Genomic DNA, 21,097 nt, shown 5'->3' with positions numbered 1-21,097 from the left:
TTAAGGAATCATTTAGAAATGGGAAAGAGGCATTGGGGAGTCATTTCACAAGCTGTATTCTCACAGTGAAACATGAACAAATGAGGAAAAATGTGACGTGAGCACCCCCACCTGGTCTCCTCTCCAGTGTGTTTATCCACACAGTACACCAGGTCATTGTGCAAGGCAATGAGGTAGCTCACTAGTGCTGTAGAGCACAGACCTGGGCCTTGTCGCCGTGGTAGCAGCACCTTAAAATCACTGTTGATGTCCAGGTCCTTCTCAGTACACTCTGGCGGGATCTTAATCTCACCTGAAAAACAAGAATTTAAACCAAGTTTCAGTACACCACAAAGTTGGGCAAACCAGTGTTGGTTTCATAAAATGTATTTTTTGTTGATGTTTGTGTTTACCGTTGGTTGCCAAGGACACTCTGAGCTGATTCCAGGTTGTCAGGAAGATGTTGATGTATTTTTCATACCAGGTTTTCAGCTTAACTGCACGTCAAGAAAAAGTAAAATAAAAATCTTCAAAATGTAAATATACACGGACTCTCCACGCATGATCTGCACTGGCTCAACAGGTGGTAAAATAATATTAATATGTTGTTTACATTAGACGCTTGAGGTGTTCAGGTGTATTAGAGGTTGGCTGCTCTTTTAAGAGTTCTCAATCATTTTCTCATTGCAGGTTGAAACAGCTCATTACTTGGCATATACTGTATGGCGCAACTATTATACTATGACAGTTCCAAGAAAGAGCTAATTAGAAGTTCCACAGAACTTTGTATCTCTTGGTTAAATTAGTCATCAAGTAAAAAGAGCCACTGGTGAAGACTTGTTTGTTTCATTACCTGCTTTCTGACTGTTGAGGAATTCGGCAATGGTCCCAAAAGACAGCTCAGTGATGTTCTGGAACTTCCTGACCAGATCCCTTTGCAGTGTGAGGATGTCGGGAAGGTGCTTCACCAGCCGGAGCTCTGCTTCCTGAGTAAAATCAAGAAAAACAACAAGGATGATCGCTCGGTCAGTGAAGCCACAGAAATTGTACCGTATGACCACAGGAGGTAGTTTTTTTTTTTCCTCCTAAAAAATTTAACGCAACATATTTGTTGTGCTTCCTCTATAAAACAGCAACTTTTGAACATTATGGACTTACTTTATGCAGAAATCTCCAGAGTACAGGCAGCATGTCTTTGCCATCGTTCTGCTCTACAACACGAGACAGGGTGAGTAGAGAAACTTTCTCCCTGCAGTTCCACACAGCAGACCCATGGATCAGGGAATTTTGAGGAAGTGAGGCCAAGAAGAGACAAGGATTGCCAAACACAAGTTTCATGATAGGATTGGCAGAGATGCGCGAGTCAGACCGGATGAATGTGTTCACTTCCTTTAGCCTTCTATCCAAGTGCTGAGGAGGAGGAGATGGCAGAAAAAACAACATGTTATACATACATTTCTGGAAAAAAATGATGTGTATGCTTTTTAATCCCCTTCTGAACAATGTAAAAAAAAGATTTCAACCTTCAGTTGAGGTATGATGATAGTATTGCTCACTTCCACCTCCCATCCATTTCTAGCCTCTTTTGTAGAGAGCTGATTGTTAGGAACAGGCCCTGAAAGGAGATCAGCTGGGTTTAACAGTGGGAAGAAATACAGTAAATCTAGCATAGAACACACATTTTACCATCTTACTATAGGATGTCATATATAGATATAGACTATTTTGCTCTACACATCGACTTTACAAATAATCATCCAACCATAGCCAATTCAAACAATTCAAATGCATGTTTATTTTAAGTTGTTCTTTACATGTTTGTTGCTGATGAGGCTCCAGCAGACTGCTGATGAGTAGGTGAATAGTGCTGACGGTGTCGTCTGTCCCTTTGCCCAGAGACCTGATTGACTGTTTCAGGTCTTCTTGCAAGTGAGCAAGGAGAAAAGCTCCTGGGTCAGGTACTGGAGGTTTGATGATGGCAGAGATAAACTGGAAAAGCAAAGAAATCAGATGATAGATCAAACATCTCATCCTTTAAAGCCCTAATTTAAGCATTCTTTTATCCAGGCTACCTGTGGTTGGTTGCAGGCACCTAACAGCATGGCCATGTGAGTGAGCATGCGCACAATGTTGAAAGGAAAGGGGGAAATACTCTTTGTGTCCATCATATCTGGACTGCCCCTACGACCTGGGTCCCCAAGGATGTGGCCTGTCTGGGTACGGTCAGCTCTGCCAAAAGAAAAAATAAACACAAACAACAATAAATCATACAATAATTAACAATATTCTTTATTCATTCATTTTATTTATTTACTTACCGCCCTTGGGCAACTTGAAATCCTGCCACGGGGACGTGGTTGGTTCCTCCAATCACAACTCCACAGTCTAAACAATGACTTATTTGCATGGGCTGGCCACACTAAAAAAAGGGAGCAAGGCAAATTATTAAGGATATGAAAATAATACAACAGTAGAAGATAGACTTGTAAGTTGTTCTGTACACAACATACCTCTCCAATGGTGCAGGGGTGACCATTTGGACAATCTATGATAAGAGTAAATCAAAAATGCAATTATTAATCATTCTATAGCAGGGGCCTGCAAACTGCGGCTCCTTGTAGCTTTTGTGTGTCACATCTAATGTCTACGTCAAATGCGATGTTATAAAACCTCAACAAACTTGTGTTTGAAATATAATTAATTTAAGTAATGTGTCTTTGGAATCTTTGGATTAGCATACTCATGCAAGGCAGGGTTTCTCCAGCATGAACTACATACAATCCAAATTGTTTTGTTTTAATTTTTTCAAAGTGGGTTACTTTTAGTTACATTAATTTCCCAAAAACAGTGGAAGGACACGGTCTACAAAATTCTGTGTTTTATTTCCATTTTATAAGCGGTTGGGTATAAACAGCAATGATATGTCAATAGTTTTCTTTTTGTAGTCCTCAAATTGCAGAAATGCCACAAACTATAGCTCTTTCATATATATACTGTATATAGTATGTCTTTTTAAAAAAATGTATGTGTCATTATATTCATTTATATGTGTGAAATAGGTTTTGAGGCTCCAGATTATATTTCAGTGAAGGGAGGGGACACATTTTTTTATTCTAAAGGTTGCAGACCCCTGCATCGTATACAAAACAGTATAATTCTGTTGTTTATTACTTACAGTACCACTGCAACTGTCCCAACGCTTGTTGAGCCACTGCTAACATGTCCTCAGGCATGGTCGGCAAGAAGGCAGCCTGTAAGAAACATGCACAGACAGTCAGTTGACTTTAAAGAAGGACAAGCTGGCAATGCTGAGAGCAGCTTACATTATACATACCTGCATGTTCACAGGTGCCTGAGCAAGTTGCTGGAGGGGACCTAAGATCCCCTGGTTCCCACAAAGCAAGACAGCAGTCAGGTGAACCGTTAAGTCCCACAACACACGCTGGGCCCCAGAAGCCCTGGGACTAACAGTCAACAGCCCGAGTTGGTTTGTCAACAGAGCCAAAGCAAAGGGCTTCACCACTGCGCTGCCAAGGTATTTGGAAGTCTCAACGTAGGCCATCAGGCCGTCTAAGAGCTGTGGAGAGAAGGAAATAATTCCACTGTCAGTTTCTGTATCTTAAACAAAGCGTGCTGGCGCAGTAACAATGTTTCGCATTTAACAATGGTAATAAGAACAGGATATGTGAAAATCCTTTTGAGTTGCAATTGTCAGTGTTGTAGTACCCGAGCCCTGATTTCCAGGACTTGTGACTACCTGGACTTGCAACCATTGACTGCACAGGGACTGGGAAGGACTCAGATTTTTTAATTGATATTAACTGAAAAAAAAAAAACTTGGTACATGTTTTATTACTTTGCTTAACTCTGTTCTGTATGTGTTGCGAAGGACAATCAAATGCATCTCATTGTAGAGACCTACCTCAGGCTTCGGAAGGAATGCAACATTGGCTTCTCTGTAGAGAGTGGTGACTTCTCTGTACAGCGCCAACAGGAGATAAACTGTTTTCCTCTGTGGTAAGCATCCGCATCTCTGTATAAGCAACATATCCATGTAAACGTGCAATACAAATGCAGATTTTGTTTGTTACATGAAATTTAACTGCAAAATATAAACATGTAAGTTACCTCACAAGCCTCATCCAGTCCGTCCATTTTGCCATCCATCACTGCCTTTGCAACTGCATCTCTGATAGCTTTGTAGTCTTCTCCACATACAAGATACTGGTCTATTGTAGTGGCTTCTTCATTCTGAGTGAAATTGATATTGAACCACAATATTTTGTTACTGCTAATATTGCATTTAGAAAATAACCTCACTTTCATTAGACAACTAACACTGTGCAGAGATACATACTTCTTGCAGGGCTTCTTCAGGGAAGAGCCAGTCCAATTTATTATCTTTGAGGAGTTTCAAGACAAACTCCACTCCATGTTGGCTGCCGATCTTACGGATCAAGTAAACGCGATACCAGTCGTTTCTACTGTGCTTGCACAAGTTCACCACACTGGTCAGGAAGGCTGTGGTTCCGCTTTGATCACCTTTTCTTGACCCTAGTGTAAGATTGAAATGAATGAAGCATACGATTTAAACAAATTTACTAAAACCATTCATATGACTTGACGCATGACAAGTTTATACAATATTACACACCAGTGGATCTCAGATTTTTCAGGATGAGGCAAACAGCCATATCCAGGTCCATACGCACTCTGGCCACCTGCTGCAGATATTCCACAGTGGCCGTTTCAGCAGAATGAGCACGTGACTGCAGGTAGTCAGTCAGAAAAGTGCTTTCTTTTTGCAGACACACCTGCTGGTCTGCAATGGACCTGAACTGCAACCTCTCAAACATGGAATCCTAAAATAATCAAAATGGTACAAGGTAAATTTGCCCAGTGAAAACAAGTTGCACTACAATACAGGTGAGAATTTTGAATCACTGTGTACCTCCAAGCAGTTAATGTACAAGCAGTAGAGTTCAGTTTTGTCGGTCCCCTCCAATATTTGGCTCCGCTCAATCACCGTTAGATGCTCTTGTAGGTAACATTTGACCTCATCAAAGCTACAAGAAGAAGACAACTCATTAAAAACCAAAAAAACAAACCAAAAAAATGTTAAACTCGTGCCAAATGTGCATCCACATCGATCCACCTGTATTTTAGCAGGAGTTTCAGCACAACTGATCGAACCACTGGATTTTTATCCACAGAGTCATCAAAAGGAGAGAGCACCTTTGTGAGAACTTGTCGATTAACTGTCAAAAAACAAAAAGAATGATATTCACAACTGACGGGATTTGCAGATACATGCTTGAGGGTATACACACACGAGTGACCTACCATTGAGAATGCGAACTGAGTTTGCCTCCACCATGAGAAAGGACAGCAAAATTAGAATGACATCCGAAGAGGGAGGAGAGTTGTCCCTGAAGCACACAGTAGACACCAGGTCTATGAAGAAGGTGTTGCACTGCTTCCGGAATTGAGCATGTTGGTTGATGAGAAGCCTGTCAACAAAGTTATAATATGAGTATTTGTACATGTGTGGAACAACCTTCTCACTGTCCACATGCAATTACCAACCTCATGGCATCTGAAGAAACCATGGGGAAGTCATCCTCGACTGGTTGCATGCAAAGAGGACAGTACATTTGACCTGGTATCAACCACTGCTTGATACAGGCTACACAATAGATGTGATCACATGGAAGACAGAGTGGATCTTTTGGGTCTCCCATACACACTGGGCAGATTTTATGGCCAAACCTAAATAAAACGTAAACAATAAATTAAAACACAGCCCAATGGAAGACACTCTGATAAAATACATTAGAAAGAAAACTGAATTTCTACCTGAAGATGTGTTCAACAGCTTCATCTTTGCAGTTTTTCAGCAATCGAATAACTGCCTCAAAAGACTGCTGAGTTTTGAGGTCTGAACTTTTCTCCAGAATCTTTAGAGGAGAGCACAAACAAAATACTGTTTTATGGACGGAAGAATGATTTATGTCATTGTGAATACAATTTTATGAAAATCCATGAACCTATTCGCAAGACAATTCATATAAATACAAAGAACCAACCTGGCCAAGTCTTTTTGTGTGCCCCAAAACTAGAGGTGTAAGCTTTTTCTCATCCATGTCAAACATGTGCTCAACAAACAGAGACAGAGAAAATATCCGATTCCATGTCGCTCTGAGAAAAAGAAACATGAAACACATGATAAACAAATTCAACACAGGTCCTAGTATCTAAAAATGCACTTCAAACCTCAAACCTGTGTTTGCAATTATATCTGGCAAATCTAGGAAAAATGTACTTACTGGACTCTACATGCAAGGACCTTGCTTCTTTCTCCATAGTGTTTTATGGTGTCCTCTGAGCAGATTAACTCAATGGGAACCTGGAGCTTTTTGACCTGCCTGAGCCAGGCTTGCCTTTGGGCATCTGTGTCTAGGACTCTAGGTTCAAGGTACTCCACACACGCAAAAGCAGCAAACACATCAAGAATCTTGGAGACAAGAAGAAAATTACATTTACAAAGTACATTTAACTTAAATCAACTTGTCCTCCCAAATTTAATATTAAAATAAAGGGAAAAAGGGAGCCATGATTTGAAACTTTTAAACAGTCACTGACTCACCAGTTCAACCCCATCTTGGGCGTGAGGATTCCCCAAGAGATCATGGGTCACTTGGGGCTCAATACAGATCATTCTTGAAAGGTTCTGCAGCCGGTTTTTAAACTCATGATAAGCAACATGGATCCAGGGAAGAGAGGTCACTGTTTCAGTGTCACTGAGCTTCATTTGCAGCTCATTAACACAACAACGTAAGGCATGAGACAGGAGCTAAAAAAAAAAACAGATATTGTGCATCAATATATACTAAAAGGCAAATGTTGTTTCATAACACAAAGTACATACGCATTACAGAAAAAACAACCTGCAGATCTTCCGGACAAGTCACATTCATCGTCATGGAGATGAAATCCTGAAGGTATCGATGAAAAAACTCTGTTTGTATCTCAGAGTCTGCTTTGGCAACGTACCGTCCAAGTGGTGTTTTCCAAAACAACTCCACAAACTCTTTTTGAGCTTGGCCTAGCAGATAAATTAATTTTATTTCAGAGCAAAAAAAACCCACCAAAATTGCAAATGTGTTGACTATAAAGTGCACCTCATAAGACTCATAAGTTACTTACTTTCATGCTGAAGCAAATGAACCCAGAGTTCCTCAAGATAGTCCTTGATCCTCCAACTGAATGGCATGCTGCAGCTCAAGTTCTTGTCTTGGGCGATATAGTTTAGAACAAGGATTGTTCTTGAATCAGAGCTGTGCAGAGAAAATAAATTTACATTTGCAAAGAAAACTCAGTGTTCTTTTTTTTTTTTTTTTTTTAGGCATATAGTGTCCTTTACGATCACATTACCACCACCACTTACTTGTTGTCCATTGTTAGGTGGGGAATTTCCAGAAGCTTATCATTGCCAAAGATATCCAACCACAGCCTCTTAACAGCTTCGCCACAGTTACTATCAAGCAGGATATCCAAGTTTTGGTCACGATCAATCACTGAAATCAATTGTGCGAAGAAGGGAGTGACTACAGCTTGAATACGCTTCCATAAGGTGTGCCTGTCAAAAACCCAGAAAATATTAATTAATAGTGCTCATCAAAAAGGTAGTAATTGATTCAATTAGGTAAACAAAATTTTGTATTTTGCAGAGAAAGCCGTCACCTGAATGTGCCTCCTTCCTGCAAGGCATCAATGTTTGAGGCCTCCTTAATGACCCAGTTGCTGTTGATGGATGAGAGGTTGTTACCATCATAATTCGCCAGCAATGAGTGGAGATGCCTTTTGACAGATTGTAGAAATTCACCTGTCAGCAAAAAGATGAGATGATGAGCAACAAACAAAAAAAAAAGAATATGTATATGCAGTATTTTTCTAAAAAGGTAATTATTCATACCATTTACTTCATTACTGTCACTGAGGAGTGTCAGCAGGACCTCAACTCTCTGAGTACTGCGCAGGCCACTTTCTACTTGGTCCCTGAGCATGCCCACTGCACTCTGCACACAGCTCCTCAGCACTGCTGTTGTGTCCAAGACAGTGTCCCAGCCCTGCAACAGAATGACTTACAGGTTGAAAACCAGACTCACAAATGGCACCAAAACATAACATGACATAGCTTGGTGTAAGTAATTAGATTTCATGGTTTTAAGGTTATTTCAAAAAATTGATGCACAAACTGTACATCCCAAATTTAAAAAGGTAGATTTTTAGTGTTAGGAAAAAGTATATCTGCTTATCTCATAATAACAAATCTTTAAAAGGTATGCACTCACATTTTCCTCCAACTCCATTTCCTCCAGCTCATTCTCTGTGTCCATATCATTCACTTCCATAGCTGTGCAAATTTTACAGACAGATTTTAAAGATGAAGGTAACATAATGTAAGGAGACGATATTATCATTTACAGTCAATTATTAACAAATCACTTACCTTCAGGCTGACTTATCTTTGTTTCAAACATTTGACTGATTGTCAAGTTTTGTAAGGCCTTGATGTCAGAAACAATGTCTTTCGACCGTCTGAGGTCGTCAATGTGAACTGATCTCCACGGACCTGTGTGCATCAATGTGTCTCAATTATCTTCTATGCCACAAACAATGTGATAAAATTGAGAAAAATTTTAGTGTTTTAATATCACATATTTATACCACACCTCCATGAAAGCCAGTGTAAGAAGTTCCTCCTTCCATTCTTGGTAGTCTTGTGATGAAGTAGAAGAACACACATCCTGTGCCCTCCTGGGTTATTTTGTTTACTTCATTTATGGACGAATACCTAAAAGTTAAAAGCAACATTTTTTTCAATTAAATATTCAACAGAACAGATTGGTGCATAATACACAGAGTAACCATTGGACCTACTTTGCAGATGCAATGAGATTCGCACTGTGGGAGGCTTCATCAAAGTCACATTGAATGATAAGAATCTTGTTGCAGGATCCAATGCTACTACTTCCCTTGTCAGAAGTAAGGAAGTTCCTACAAGAAATGGGGGATTTGCTATTGTGAATGGTACTACTGATAGTAACAACATTTTTGAGATTGAAGGTGCATGAAAGCTATGGAGTTCAAAGCTATACATTACCCTAAAGTTCAACAAACCTGATCTTTTTCAGGAAGGAGTGCTCTGTGTCAAACTGCTGGAGTGAGAGTAGCTCAATACTTTGAAACATTTTTTCCATTGGTTCCAAGTCAGATGTTGTCAAAAGTCTGGAGAATGTTGTCACCTACAGATATAAATTGAAATTAGCAATATCTTGTGAAGATGTAAAAGTGCTTAACTTAAACTGATACCATATAACAAAAAGAGTTACCTCTGTGAAGGAGGAGCAGCTATGAACTGCCTGCCTTGTCTGATCAAGAATGTAGTCTGCCAAACAGCTGTTATTCTGCTCTTCAAAATACACTCTAGCCAGATGTTCACTCTCTACTTTAGGAAGGCCTGTGCAGTCCAACCGCACCACTGAGTCTGGTGTTGCACATTTGAGCAGTATGAGTTTACCTTCATCCAGTACTCGCTTTTCAGGATCTGAGCTTTCCATACTTTCCTTCTGCTTCTCCATTACTTGAAGAATCACAGTGGCACATGTGTCTGAGTGGTAGCCAATGAAGACATCTGGGGGCAGGTACTTGTATGCAGGAATCATTGCTACATTTTGACTCCGGAGAGACACAAAAACGCTCACCCATCTCTCCAACTCTTCCACCATCCTCTTCTGCTCAGCTTTAAGGACAGTGTGGATGTCCAGGTAATGTTTCTCCAGTCTGTTGATGAGAGGTATTGGGAACTGTTTGTACACAGTCTCTCTTTCCTCAATGACAATTAAGCGAAAGTCTTTGTGCACCCTGCATTTCACACGGTGGGTTCCCAGTCCAAGGTCAACATATTTCTGTCCTCCCAAGCAGACGTAGTATTGGTTGAGAGCATCATACAGACTTTCGTAGAGGTTCTGCAAATTTAGAAGAACAACTGTTTGACCTGTCTCCATACAGATCTTCACTCTGTTGATGTTGCGGCAGATTTGGGTATATTCCTGGTCTTTTGGGAAGCTGGATCCAAAGATTATTTCGGGCTGAACACTTTCTGAGAAGAAGGTTTGCTGTAGGATTTGCAGGGCTGCATAGTTTTTGGTTAGCACCAGCAAGTAACGACACTCTTCCTCCTGTCCAACTGAATGCATGTTTTCTCTCACAAACTCAATGGCACTAAGGTTCTCTCGGTTGGGTGAAATCTGGAGTCTTTTGATAAACACAGCAACTGCATCTACTTCATCCTTGCCACTGAAATTTCGCAATACTGCCTTTACAGTTTCCTCTGGTGTGGGTTTCCGCTGAGAAATCTTGGCAACTGCAAAAATCATCTTGATCAAGCTGTAATAGTCACGTAATCCAAAGAAGCCTTTGCCTTGCTTACGGCAGATGTTCAAGTAGGATCTTGCAAAGGGCTGGAAGAAATCCCTGACCTTTTCCAAAACCATTGCATCAGATGAACATATGCCTTTAGCACTTTCTATAAGTTCCCTCTCATCAGGGTCTCCACGAGAGACAAAGATCCCTCTGTTCATCTTTGCAGGATCTAAAGCCCAGTTGGAGATACCAATGAAGCCAACCTTTTTGTGTGGTAGCGGCTCATCGTCAATGCAGCCCTCTTCTAGTAGTGGGTGAAGCGTTTTCAGAGGCATCTTTGGAGAGTCCTCAGCCAGGCCAATCTCATCAAGAACCACAACTGAAATGTATTCATCCAAATTCTTTCCTTCCTGAAAGCGTCCACATTGCTTGAATGTATTAATGATGCCTTCTGGTGTTGAGTGGGGGCTGCACTGAAAGGATACCAAATGGATCTGTTTCAGCTTCTTGTAGAGGTCAGAATGAGCAGCTTGGCCCTGCATTGCATCTGCCACGAGAGTTTTAGACAAAGATTTTGAACTTCCAGGTTTTCCAACTAAGAAAAGAGGGATTCTTAGCTCAATGCAGAGAACCATCATGAAAACATTCTCTTTGAGAGCATTGTTTCTTGCAATAGTATCCCCCATTGGTACACCACTTAGAAGAAGGTCTTGCATGAGTGAAATTTCCTGCAAAACCTTTCCTGGGCTGTATGTTGATGGCAGGTATTTGCTGATTTTCTGTCTGTATTTGTCTTTATCTGTTAGGCAGGCATGATAGCACACTCCAATTGCCATGACTAGCGACCAGAAAACCGGATCTCTGACTTCATTCAGTTTCTGATGCCTTTCATTTTTATCAGACATCTGCGCACTCTCAAATTCTTCAAGCTCTGTGAAAAACATGACATGGTTGTCATAGAACCAAACAAATGTCTGCATGCAGCGTTCAACATCTCTCAGGCTGACAAAGCTGCATTCATCCTTTCTTGTCCTCATGAACTTCTGTGAGGCGGAAAGAGCATTAGTGATCCACTGGATGTAACTTTGTTGGAGTGCTTTATTTTCAATCACTCTTTGCACAATCTGACAGATGTAAATTTTCTCTGTTTGATCATTCAACTGACCAAAGTCCCACACCAAAGGGATCATGCTTGGCGGCAATGCTTGAACTCTATACACTAACTGACGGAGAGGGATGGATCCAAGCTTTTCATCTGTTTCTTCAGCTCGAACTCTGTAGCCAAGACCAGCAGATTCTAATCTCTGAATCATCTCATCTGTGTGTTTTCGGTAAGGGTTGCATGCTGCAATAATCTGCAATCCACAGTTTGGGGTCAAACTTTTTCCTTTGACTGTCTTGTCACAGAGGACCTCCTTAATACTGCTGATAGCCTCTGTAGTGTTTGCCTCATCAAAAAAGAGAACAGAGTCAAACCCATAGTCTTGCTTGTTGACGGACGCAATGACTTCTGCTTCTTGGACCTTAGTGTAAATCATCTCTGAAGTTGTCCCTCCATGCACCTTGACCAGCTTCATGTTTTCAGATGCCACCCCACTCCTTCGCAGCTCACAGAGGAATTTGATTAGTCTTGTCTTACCACAGCCTGTTTCACCCATGATAATGACCGGGATGCCACACCTGAATCGCATGTGGATTGCCAGCATCTTCAGTATGTTGTCTGTTGTAAGTTCATATGTTTCATCTGGGTCAAGAGGCCATTGAATACCAAGAACATTGCAGATTCGCTCTATTTTCTCCCCTCTTGGCAGGTCATCAAAGTTAATGTCGAAGGGGACTCTCTGTAATTTCAGGCCTTCGTACAATGCCTTTGTCATGACATTATTTTTTATCACCCTTCCAGTGTTAGGCTCAATTGCATCGACAAAGTTTTGTTCATTGAGCTGAAGATGAAAACCGATGAAAGTCATGGACACATGGTCATCATTGAAAAAAAGGTATGGATGTGGTTCCGTTTCCCATCTCTTTCTAATCAGAAAAGGAGCCAAGTCTTCATCTCTTAGACCAGTTAAGTCAACCTGCAGCCTGCCAGGACTCTGGTCAGAGATACTAAGCGACGGAGTGGCAAAGTCCTTTGCCATTAGAATCATGAAGTCCACCACAAACGTTTTGAATCCAGCTAGCGTGTCTCCAGTGAAAGTGGCATCGCAAAAAACAGATGTCTCGCAGTCTTGCAGCTGAAGGTTAAGAAACCATGCAAAATTTCTCAGCTCTGCCCAGGATGGGTCTATGATACCACAGTACATGAGAAGCATCTGGAGGCATTCTATGTGTGATCCTTCAACCCCTGTGTACGTGAACACATCAAGATTAATGTGATTATGAAATCTTGTGAGATACTGAAATGGCCGCTGAAATGCTGCACTCCTGAATTCTTCATCATCCATTAATGGCTCATCAGCGCTCACAGTGGTAGGATCGTCTTGCTTCCTCATCTCTAGCATTAGAACTTCTTTGGGTGGTTGACAGTAAATATTTGGGAACACTTTCATGAATGGGCTGTTGGGCACATTTTGCGCCTACAAAGAAAACAGAGATGAAAATACACCTTAATATCAATAACAGTTCACAATGGATTGTGTTCTTGTAAGAACTCTTAAAATCTCATACCTGCCGTGATGTATTTCTGCTTGATTTGTCCGATGGTTCTAAACACTCTATGACATACAGCTGCTTGTCATTGCATTTCCACATCTTTCCCTCAGAATCCATTAAGTAGCGCAGGATCAGCAGTTTGAAAAGAAACTCATGGAGGCCTTTCTGCACCTTTTCACAAACCAAAAACACATATCATGAACATCTGTTCATAAATAACCTAATGAAAAGGCTATATTACTTTGACATCAAAATAAAATCCATTATTACCGATGATGTGACATCAAAATGAAACACTGTGAGTTCTTTACTCTTGGGGGTGTCCAAAAGAGACTGAAGGACAACATTCTCATCTATTTTAGGTTCAATCAAGCGAATGCATTTCAACATGGATGGTTTTTTGGTTGAGTGCTTCAGTTTCGCATACAACCTCTTGATGTAGAGAGATTTACCTGGAATTTAAATGAAAACGTCATGACTGGTATTAGGATAGACAGAACACAATGAAATTCATGTTTAGCAGCAAAAATGGTATAGCAGCTTGTAAAATGTATACGCACCAACGCCAGCCCTTTTGGATGAAACAACACCAACACACAGTCTATCTTTGAATGCAGCTGCGGCACTAGACTGATATGCTGGAACAGTATAGTGTTTACAGAGGTAACTTTGGATTCTTGCCAGTGGCTCTTGGGGAATCATGTGCAATCTGTACTGGCTGAAGGCTGATGGAAGGTAGGCATGTTCTCTTTCTGAGCTGCAGATGATGACAAGTCTATAATCTTTCCTGCTCTGCATTTTCATTCGCTGAAAAAAGTTTTCAAGTTTAGAGCTCACATCATAAGCCAGCAGATCTCCATACAGCAGAGAGTATATTTTCTGTCCTCGGTAGCCTGTGCTGAGACAGCGTCTGAGGAATAGCTCCACCTGTTCATATGGTGTTGAGGAGTTGCAAAGCAATACTTCATCATAGGTGGGAAGTGTCCCGCCTTTACTGCTCATGTAAATGGAGATGCAAGATGTCAAGACCTCATCCTGTGGGCAAATAATGAGGTTGGGACTTCCAGTGACCAATCCTTTAGGCAGCTGCCTTATTATTAAATTTTCAATGTAATCATCGGAAATGTCTTCTTCACTCTCTTCTTCACTCTCAACGTTTCTATTAGCTAGTATTTCCAACAGTAGTCCCAAACTCTTCATATCGAGAATGTGTGGAAGAAAATTCTTCATGTCTTTCATGTACGTATTCCATACAAGATCAAATTTTTGGATTGCATTTGTTTGTTCCACAAGACTTGGTAGATGTTCCAGTTCGCTGGTTGACTGAGGGTCACCAGGCTCATTTGGCAACACAACAAAAGTCTGAAACTCAATGTCCTCATTTTGCTCTTGCGGTTTTGTGAGGATTTCATACTGGAGTGCATGCCATACTTGCCTCAAGTCTGAGGCTGTGCAATTTTGCTTGATAAATGAGAGCATCATTAGGACTTGGGCCTCCACATTGGTCACATTTTGCAGAGTCAGTTTGCTGCACAGGTAAACAATCTGTTCTGCTGTGTAGTAGTTAAGGTAGTAATATTGCGATCGTTGCTTGTCTACAAAATCCATCCAGTAGTCCAGGCATTTCTCCATTTTCCTGCAAAGCTCTGGAAGCTGCTCCTCTAAGCTACCATCTACAATGACAGTACTGAGAACACTGCCCAGGTTAAAGTCCATCATAATGCTGGGTACATTGTTGCTGAAACAGCAGTTGATTTGGGCTTCCCAGTTTCTGAACAGAGGATTCCCTGCGGCATGGAGGGCTATAAATGCTTCTGCTAGTCTCTGAACACTGGCAAAAACCTGGACAAAAAAACAAAACAAAACTACAGCTTGATGCAGTCCAAGGTACAAAATATTGTCAGTATTAAGTAGTAGTTGGTGTAATATAGTATTAGAATAAGCATTTTAGATTAATAAATAAAATGACCTCTACTAATCAAATGAAAATACAACATTTCAGTATACCTCTGCAAAATGATCAACGTCATTCTGTCCTTGATCTCCTTTCCCAGACATCAGCATGAGTTTATTCTGCAGCTCCCGCAGGTCTTCCAGAGAGTACCAGCGCATGTTCCGACCCTCATCATGCTCCTCAGGAATTTGCAATTTCACAGCGGTATCAAGACTTAACTAGATTGAAAAAACATAAATACAATCTCATATACAATTTTATAAGAACATTCCTCTCAGAGATAACATCCAATGCAATTTACCCTGGTTTTGTTATTTACCATTTTGACATTTTGTGCACTGATCACATAGACACCCTTGTTGTTGATTGCTGATGCTAACGAGAGAGATGACAGCTCCACTGACCCATGACTGTCCTTTACAGTCCTCAGCCATTCCAAATGTCGAGCACTGTCCCGCTGAACCAGATAAAAAAAAGAAGCAGAAGAAAAGACAACCGTTTTAGTGTGTTGTATCAAGTACCATAACAATAAACATAACATTTTTGTGGTCCCATTTTGGTATTAACTATAACCATAAGCAGTGGTAACTGTTGCTACCTTTCCTGTGTTGCTACCTTTCCTGAATGTTGCTACCTTTCCTGTGTCATCAGTAAATTGCTCAACCTTACATCCATGGCTTATTTTCAAGTTATTTATAGTTTTATAAACTTGCTGTAATTTAAGTACTAGGAAATCCACTTACCAGTTTTTTCGGGAGGTTGTTATCACTCTCTAGAGCCCTCCAGAGCTTCTGCAGCACCTCTTTGAAGACAGGAAACCCAGAGTCCGGTTTGAGCTCATAAAGCAATGGAGAGTAGCCAAGGACAGCATCATGGAAGCAAGCTACACGATCCACATCCATGTCATTCTCTCCCGCAGAGATGGAAGCCAAGTCAACAAACACTTTTAACTCATTGATATCTGAAGAATAAGTGAAGAAAAATACATTGTAAAAAAAAACCAACTTAATGATCATTTGTTTCCTTTTGTAAACAAATAACTATTCTTACCTTCAAGAGCATCTTTAACCCATTTTACAAAATGTCCTCTGAGTGCTAGCTCATGTAGGCACAATCTCCGGGTCTCAGTGATGTCCACCAGTACCTTCTTTGTCTGCATCAATTCATTGTCAATACGACTGAGCTGCTCTGTCTGAAAGGCTGCTTGACTCTGAAAGAGGAAAAGCAGAATATCTGTGCATTTGTTTTGACTGAACATAATCAGGAAACTTATCTTTCTACACATTACCTGTATCTTAAATAAAAGGTAATATGTAGGGTAACAGGGTTTCCTGAGGGAGGTCAGTAAAAGTCGGATAGAAGTTTTGTTTGTAATGTACATCGTTCAAAAATGGTCACTTACTACTTTTGTTAGAGTCTCAAGAACCCTGAAGTCTCCTTGAAGACAAAGTGTCTCTTTGACCATCATGATGATTTGGGCTGAGGCCACAGCTAGATGAAGCTCATGATACTGCTCAATCTGTTGAACCCTATTGTGGATCCACTGTTTTTCAGTTGATTTATCAATTCTGCACATGATGTCCAGGTCCTGTTCAAGCTCTAAGTATTTGCCCTTGTATGCTTCCATGAGCTGGTTGACTTCTTCGAGCGTGATACTACCATTCTTCAGGCGAGTGTAGATGCCTTTGTAATCTGCATCGCAAGGCACGAAGATTTCATCATGAATCATTTCTGGTGTTGCCATAACGTCCACTACTTTCTGTTCATTAGGATCACCATTGTCTTCAAATTCTTCAGCGGCAAAGCGCTTGGCTTGTTTATCCCAACACACTTTGAAAATGTAACTGTCTCTGAATGCGAGTAGAGCCTCTGCCATTTGTCTAATTCTGTCATCCAGATTGAAGTAGGTGACAACACCGGCCATCTCAGAGGGCAGTTGATCAAATTGATGAACCTCCATAAAATAATTCAGGGGCTCGATTTCAACATTGACCCCTTGTTTCTCTTCAATGCTGGCAACATCAACTGAAATGGAAAGCAGGTGTTACATTGGTGACAATATTGGGATCACACTTAAGTGACATGTTCTCCTTAAGCTATCACCACACCTGTCATATGTTCCTCGAGTTTGTAGCTCATTGTTAAGAAAACATCCACAAGATCCTTCTCATGATACACAGCTTTCACTTCATCTTCTCTGCACTGCAACAGTCTCCTCATTTTGGCATTATTTTTGTATTGTTCATTCTCAGAGAGGCAATCTGTTCATAAGAAAAAATAACACAAAATCTAAAAAATGCAGGATATACAATAAACCAGATCATGGGTTACTTTTAAATCTAATCTGCAGTGCAGATTAGTTAAGCAAACGTTACCAACAAGTGTGTATTTACCAATTTTCAGCAGTTCTAAGAAGGCATCTTTTCTCTCCAGAATAATTTTGAGCAGGTTGATTTGTATGCGTCCGTGAACCAGTTGATTGGTGATGTCCGTGATGGAGGATATGGCAATGGCAAATCTGTCCCTGGCATCTGGTGAGAGCTGCTCAATCAGCTGTTCTTCTGCACCTGCAAAGGCAGGAATTGTAGGTGAATTTTCTATAAAACGTATACTGCTAGAGGGTGTTTTTTTCCTGTAAATGTGAGATGTCAACTGTTGTTTTTCCTACCATGTAGTTGAAAAATGTTTTTGGCAGCTGTCCAGGAGAGGAGGTGTCTAAGAATGACTTCTTCATCTTCCTCATAGTTTCCTTGATGGTCCCTTGGCCATGATTTCTGGATGATGGCTGAGATGAGTTTCCCAAATTTCCAGCTTATCTTCATCCTTTCAAAGAGTCTAGCCTCTGACTTGTTCTGTATAAGAGACATAATAGCATTTAATGTACATGTTTAAGATAAGTGAAGTGAACCTGTTGTTGAAGTGAAGTGAACCAAAACAATCTGTTGTTAAATGTGATAGGGAGTGTTATAAATTGTGCCACTTTATGTATGACATTTTTAAGAATGAATGCAACGTCTTCATACCTGGCACAAAGAAGTAACCGCATCAAGAGCACACTTCTCAATACTACCAGAAACATGTGGAAGGGAACCACTGAGTTCTTCTATCTTTGTGCAGTAGAATTCAACTTGATCCAAAGTAGATTCCTTAAACCACACAAATGTTTAACACATTAAATATTTTAGCAAAAGCAAAAGAAGAAGACACACCGAAATGTGCTTAATACCCGTTACATACCTGGCAGTATTTGCCCTCAAAATCCATTGTGAAATTCTCTCTCCACTCTTTTGTGCAATCTTCATCCTTGAAGTGGATGGCAAGTATGTTGTTCCACATCTGCAGAACAGAACAGATTGAAGGGTACCATTTACCACCACTCTGTGTATTATGTTTAACATTTTGAGTGCTAGAAAATGGGTGAATTTACAAAAAAATAACAAATAACTACAAAGCTTCTCACTTCAATCTCCCTTGTGGCATCAATGTTGTACAAGGATGTCATTGACCTTTTGAGCAATCGGTCCCTGAATGACCGATTAATCCAGTTTCTCATAAAGTTGGTTGCCTGAGATACCTGAGATATCAAGTGTTTCGCATGTTGCTCTTTGTTCCCTTCTTGAGTCTCCTAGAGGATAATTATTAGTAAGCCTAGTGTATTTGAAAGTACAAGTTGTAATGGCTTGTTTTCATGATTCACTTAACATACCTGTTGTTTGTTACAATGAACAAAGTCTGCGACTGATGCAACCAGATTCATGCATGCTACAGGAATATTAGTGTAGTCCTGGGCGTACGATGCTGATTTGACTGCTTTGCAGATCGTCTCTAACAGCTTCACTGAAGTTGTCAGACACTCCCTCCTATAGGCCTCAGTGAAACAGCTATGATGAAAAAAAGAAGAATTGAATTAAGGACAAAATTTGTGTCAACCCTAGATTTAATTGATGGTCTGTCCAGAAGTAGGTTACAAAAGACCACTTGTGTTAAAAGCAGAGCATGCAGCAAAAACAAACAATCAATTAATCCAAAAGTAATCATTGGTAGTCATCTTTAATGAGCCACTGGAACCATGTAGTAGTGTTTTTATCTGCAGAACCACTGTCCTCTGCAGGTATTTATGTTTTCTCTTTGTTTTGCTCTGGGTTGGGATGTTTTTGGGCCAGTATGTTTATATCCTTCTGCCAATAAAAGTGGTGGGGTCTGGATAATAAGGTTACATCCAAGCAGGCATCAGTAGTAATGGTAACCAGTAATGGTGGACACAACACCTAAGAATCACTGGTATTGTGAGGCTGGACAATGAGCAGACAAAAGTGACGCAAAGGAGTTAGCAATTAGCCTAAGTGGTTGGAACTAAAGTATTGTCATTTCAAGAGGAGCTTGAACGCCCCGCGTCATTTAAATCCCCCGTATGGGAGCATTTTGGCTTCCCTGTAAAATATAATGATGAAGGAAAGAGGTTAGTGGATAAAACCGTGACGGTGAGTAGGCACTGTGGCACAAGAAAGCCATATGACAGTGAAAACACATCAAGCATGGCCACGCATTTGAAGCGACTTCACCCCGGTGTTTCACTGACAGGAGTGAAAAGGATCAGACATGAGGCCATATTCGGTTGTGCAAAACGAGGGCTTTAAACACATGCTGAAAGTGCTTGATCCACGTTAATTTAATAATTTAAAAGTGTTAATAAACAAAAAGACAAAACTTATGTTTATTTGTCTTTTTTTTTTTTTTTGCTGATCCGAAAAATAATCCGATCCGTGACTCTGATCCGAGAAACGATCCGAACCGTGAGTTTTTTGATCCGTTGCACCCCTAGTTCATAGTGAGCAGGGAAGGAGGGGTCAGCTTTGTCTCTGCTGTGTTTACAAACATCAGCCCACAATTCCTACATACTCTGCCTTTAAATGTGAACCATTCAGATAATGACAATTAATCTATGACTTTGTTCAATTTTAAAAGAGCAAACAACCTGTATTTTTCTTCAATTAGTTGCGCTTGGATGTGTGCAAGAACATCAGACACCGCCTGTGAATCAGAAATCACCAAGAATTAATTAATTTACTGATATTTACTGCAACAGCAGGATGTTTATTTTCAACTGTTTGCGTGTCACCTGGAAGTTACTATAGGAAATGTCCTGAGGAGTTTTTGCAGTGAAAATATGAAGTGTGTCCAAAAGCTCAACGTTAATGTTGGCGACACAATCCATCAGTCCATCAACTGTCATCAGGAACAAGCAGGATCTCACAACAAGCACATCTACCTCCATCAAGTGACTGTTGCTTTTCATCATATTTACCACAGCCCTGGATAAAAAAAAAGAGCAATGAAAGGGTGCACAGTGACACTCAGTGACATACAGTATGTTAAGCTACACTTAAGCAAACATATACTTACTTTCTGTCTTGGCTGTTCATGTATGTTGTTGTTGAGGAACCCATTTCAAGGCCTTGCAAACCTGCCCAGGCAATGACACTCTTCGTGTTTCCAGATGACGGTAGCTCAAACGGCTTTGTGGTGCCTTTGAGGAGGTGAAGGAGTGGTAGTACCAGAATCCACCGGGTCATTCCCAATTTTTTCACCAAGATTATCAGATACATCAAATGTTCTGGAAAACTACAAAACAATCCATTTTATAAAGCATTTGAGCAGAACATAATTATAAAAGCAAACGTATAGCTGTAGATTATCTATCTATAGGCAAAAGAAATTAACTTAACCTTTAGTAGAGATAAAAATGTATGTATTACTGCCAATATCAGACACCTACTTTTTCAAAATGGAGACATCCTTTGAAAAATCTGCCCAGTAGGAAAGGAATTCATCTTTGCTTCGTTTGGGCAGGCACAGTGTGAAGCAGAGCTGATGAAGCTCACCATTATTTAGATGGATTCCATACTTTCTACATACACTGAGCATAATCACGGCCGCCCTCAGGGGATCCTGAATGTACAGCATTTTCCCATCTCCATCTTTCAGCAACTGAGGAATCATGTTTTTCAGCATGAACTCCTTCAGCAACTTCTTCACCTAAGATAAAAGAGAAAAACAGAGGTGATTCCAGACTACCTTAGC

General features: G+C 40.5%; 1 protein-coding gene across 3 annotated transcripts in view; it reads right to left on the bottom strand.

Annotated features, from left to right (window-relative positions):
- Positions 1-21,097, bottom strand: part of rnf213a (ring finger protein 213a) — a 30,254-nt gene that overhangs the window by 2,687 nt on the left and 6,470 nt on the right. For 2 of the 3 annotated variants that reach the window (XM_044050293.1, XM_044050294.1), the window contains exons 10-62: positions 20,793-21,052; positions 20,420-20,638; positions 20,136-20,328; positions 19,992-20,047; positions 18,723-18,897; positions 18,477-18,641; positions 18,254-18,352; positions 18,040-18,162; positions 17,685-17,868; positions 17,410-17,583; positions 17,125-17,277; positions 16,419-17,041; positions 16,067-16,226; positions 15,760-15,977; positions 15,336-15,473; positions 15,070-15,234; positions 13,623-14,904; positions 13,333-13,514; positions 13,078-13,233; positions 9,375-12,986; positions 9,163-9,287; positions 8,923-9,039; positions 8,715-8,836; positions 8,492-8,614; positions 8,334-8,395; positions 7,955-8,108; positions 7,723-7,864; positions 7,427-7,618; positions 7,186-7,316; positions 6,927-7,084; positions 6,626-6,832; positions 6,306-6,493; positions 6,066-6,177; positions 5,836-5,936; positions 5,566-5,748; positions 5,323-5,489; positions 5,135-5,237; positions 4,931-5,045; positions 4,634-4,841; positions 4,337-4,533; positions 4,108-4,230; positions 3,902-4,012; positions 3,314-3,556; positions 3,155-3,230; positions 2,490-2,524; positions 2,298-2,398; positions 2,052-2,208; positions 1,794-1,968; positions 1,503-1,594; positions 1,138-1,389; positions 833-965; positions 393-476; positions 112-292 (exon numbers count right to left, since the gene is read on the bottom strand). In XM_044050293.1, the coding sequence (XP_043906228.1) occupies positions 112-292; positions 393-476; positions 833-965; positions 1,138-1,389; positions 1,503-1,594; positions 1,794-1,968; positions 2,052-2,208; positions 2,298-2,398; positions 2,490-2,524; positions 3,155-3,230; positions 3,314-3,556; positions 3,902-4,012; positions 4,108-4,230; positions 4,337-4,533; positions 4,634-4,841; positions 4,931-5,045; positions 5,135-5,237; positions 5,323-5,489; positions 5,566-5,748; positions 5,836-5,936; positions 6,066-6,177; positions 6,306-6,493; positions 6,626-6,832; positions 6,927-7,084; positions 7,186-7,316; positions 7,427-7,618; positions 7,723-7,864; positions 7,955-8,108; positions 8,334-8,395; positions 8,492-8,614; positions 8,715-8,836; positions 8,923-9,039; positions 9,163-9,287; positions 9,375-12,986; positions 13,078-13,233; positions 13,333-13,514; positions 13,623-14,904; positions 15,070-15,234; positions 15,336-15,473; positions 15,760-15,977; positions 16,067-16,226; positions 16,419-17,041; positions 17,125-17,277; positions 17,410-17,583; positions 17,685-17,868; positions 18,040-18,162; positions 18,254-18,352; positions 18,477-18,641; positions 18,723-18,897; positions 19,992-20,047; positions 20,136-20,328; positions 20,420-20,638; positions 20,793-21,052 (13,007 nt within the window). The remainder of the gene's footprint in view (positions 1-111; positions 293-392; positions 477-832; positions 966-1,137; positions 1,390-1,502; positions 1,595-1,793; positions 1,969-2,051; positions 2,209-2,297; positions 2,399-2,489; positions 2,525-3,154; positions 3,231-3,313; positions 3,557-3,901; positions 4,013-4,107; positions 4,231-4,336; positions 4,534-4,633; positions 4,842-4,930; positions 5,046-5,134; positions 5,238-5,322; positions 5,490-5,565; positions 5,749-5,835; positions 5,937-6,065; positions 6,178-6,305; positions 6,494-6,625; positions 6,833-6,926; positions 7,085-7,185; positions 7,317-7,426; positions 7,619-7,722; positions 7,865-7,954; positions 8,109-8,333; positions 8,396-8,491; positions 8,615-8,714; positions 8,837-8,922; positions 9,040-9,162; positions 9,288-9,374; positions 12,987-13,077; positions 13,234-13,332; positions 13,515-13,622; positions 14,905-15,069; positions 15,235-15,335; positions 15,474-15,759; positions 15,978-16,066; positions 16,227-16,418; positions 17,042-17,124; positions 17,278-17,409; positions 17,584-17,684; positions 17,869-18,039; positions 18,163-18,253; positions 18,353-18,476; positions 18,642-18,722; positions 18,898-19,991; positions 20,048-20,135; positions 20,329-20,419; positions 20,639-20,792; positions 21,053-21,097) is intronic. The other variant, XM_044050295.1, reaches the window with a different exon arrangement.

Source organism: Solea senegalensis, linkage group LG19 (assembly GCF_019176455.1).
Source record: "Solea senegalensis isolate Sse05_10M linkage group LG19, IFAPA_SoseM_1, whole genome shotgun sequence".
NCBI lineage: Eukaryota > Metazoa > Chordata > Actinopteri > Pleuronectiformes > Soleidae > Solea > Solea senegalensis.
Note: the sequence above shows the minus strand (reverse complement) of the source record. Positions and strands in the feature narration are given on the sequence as shown.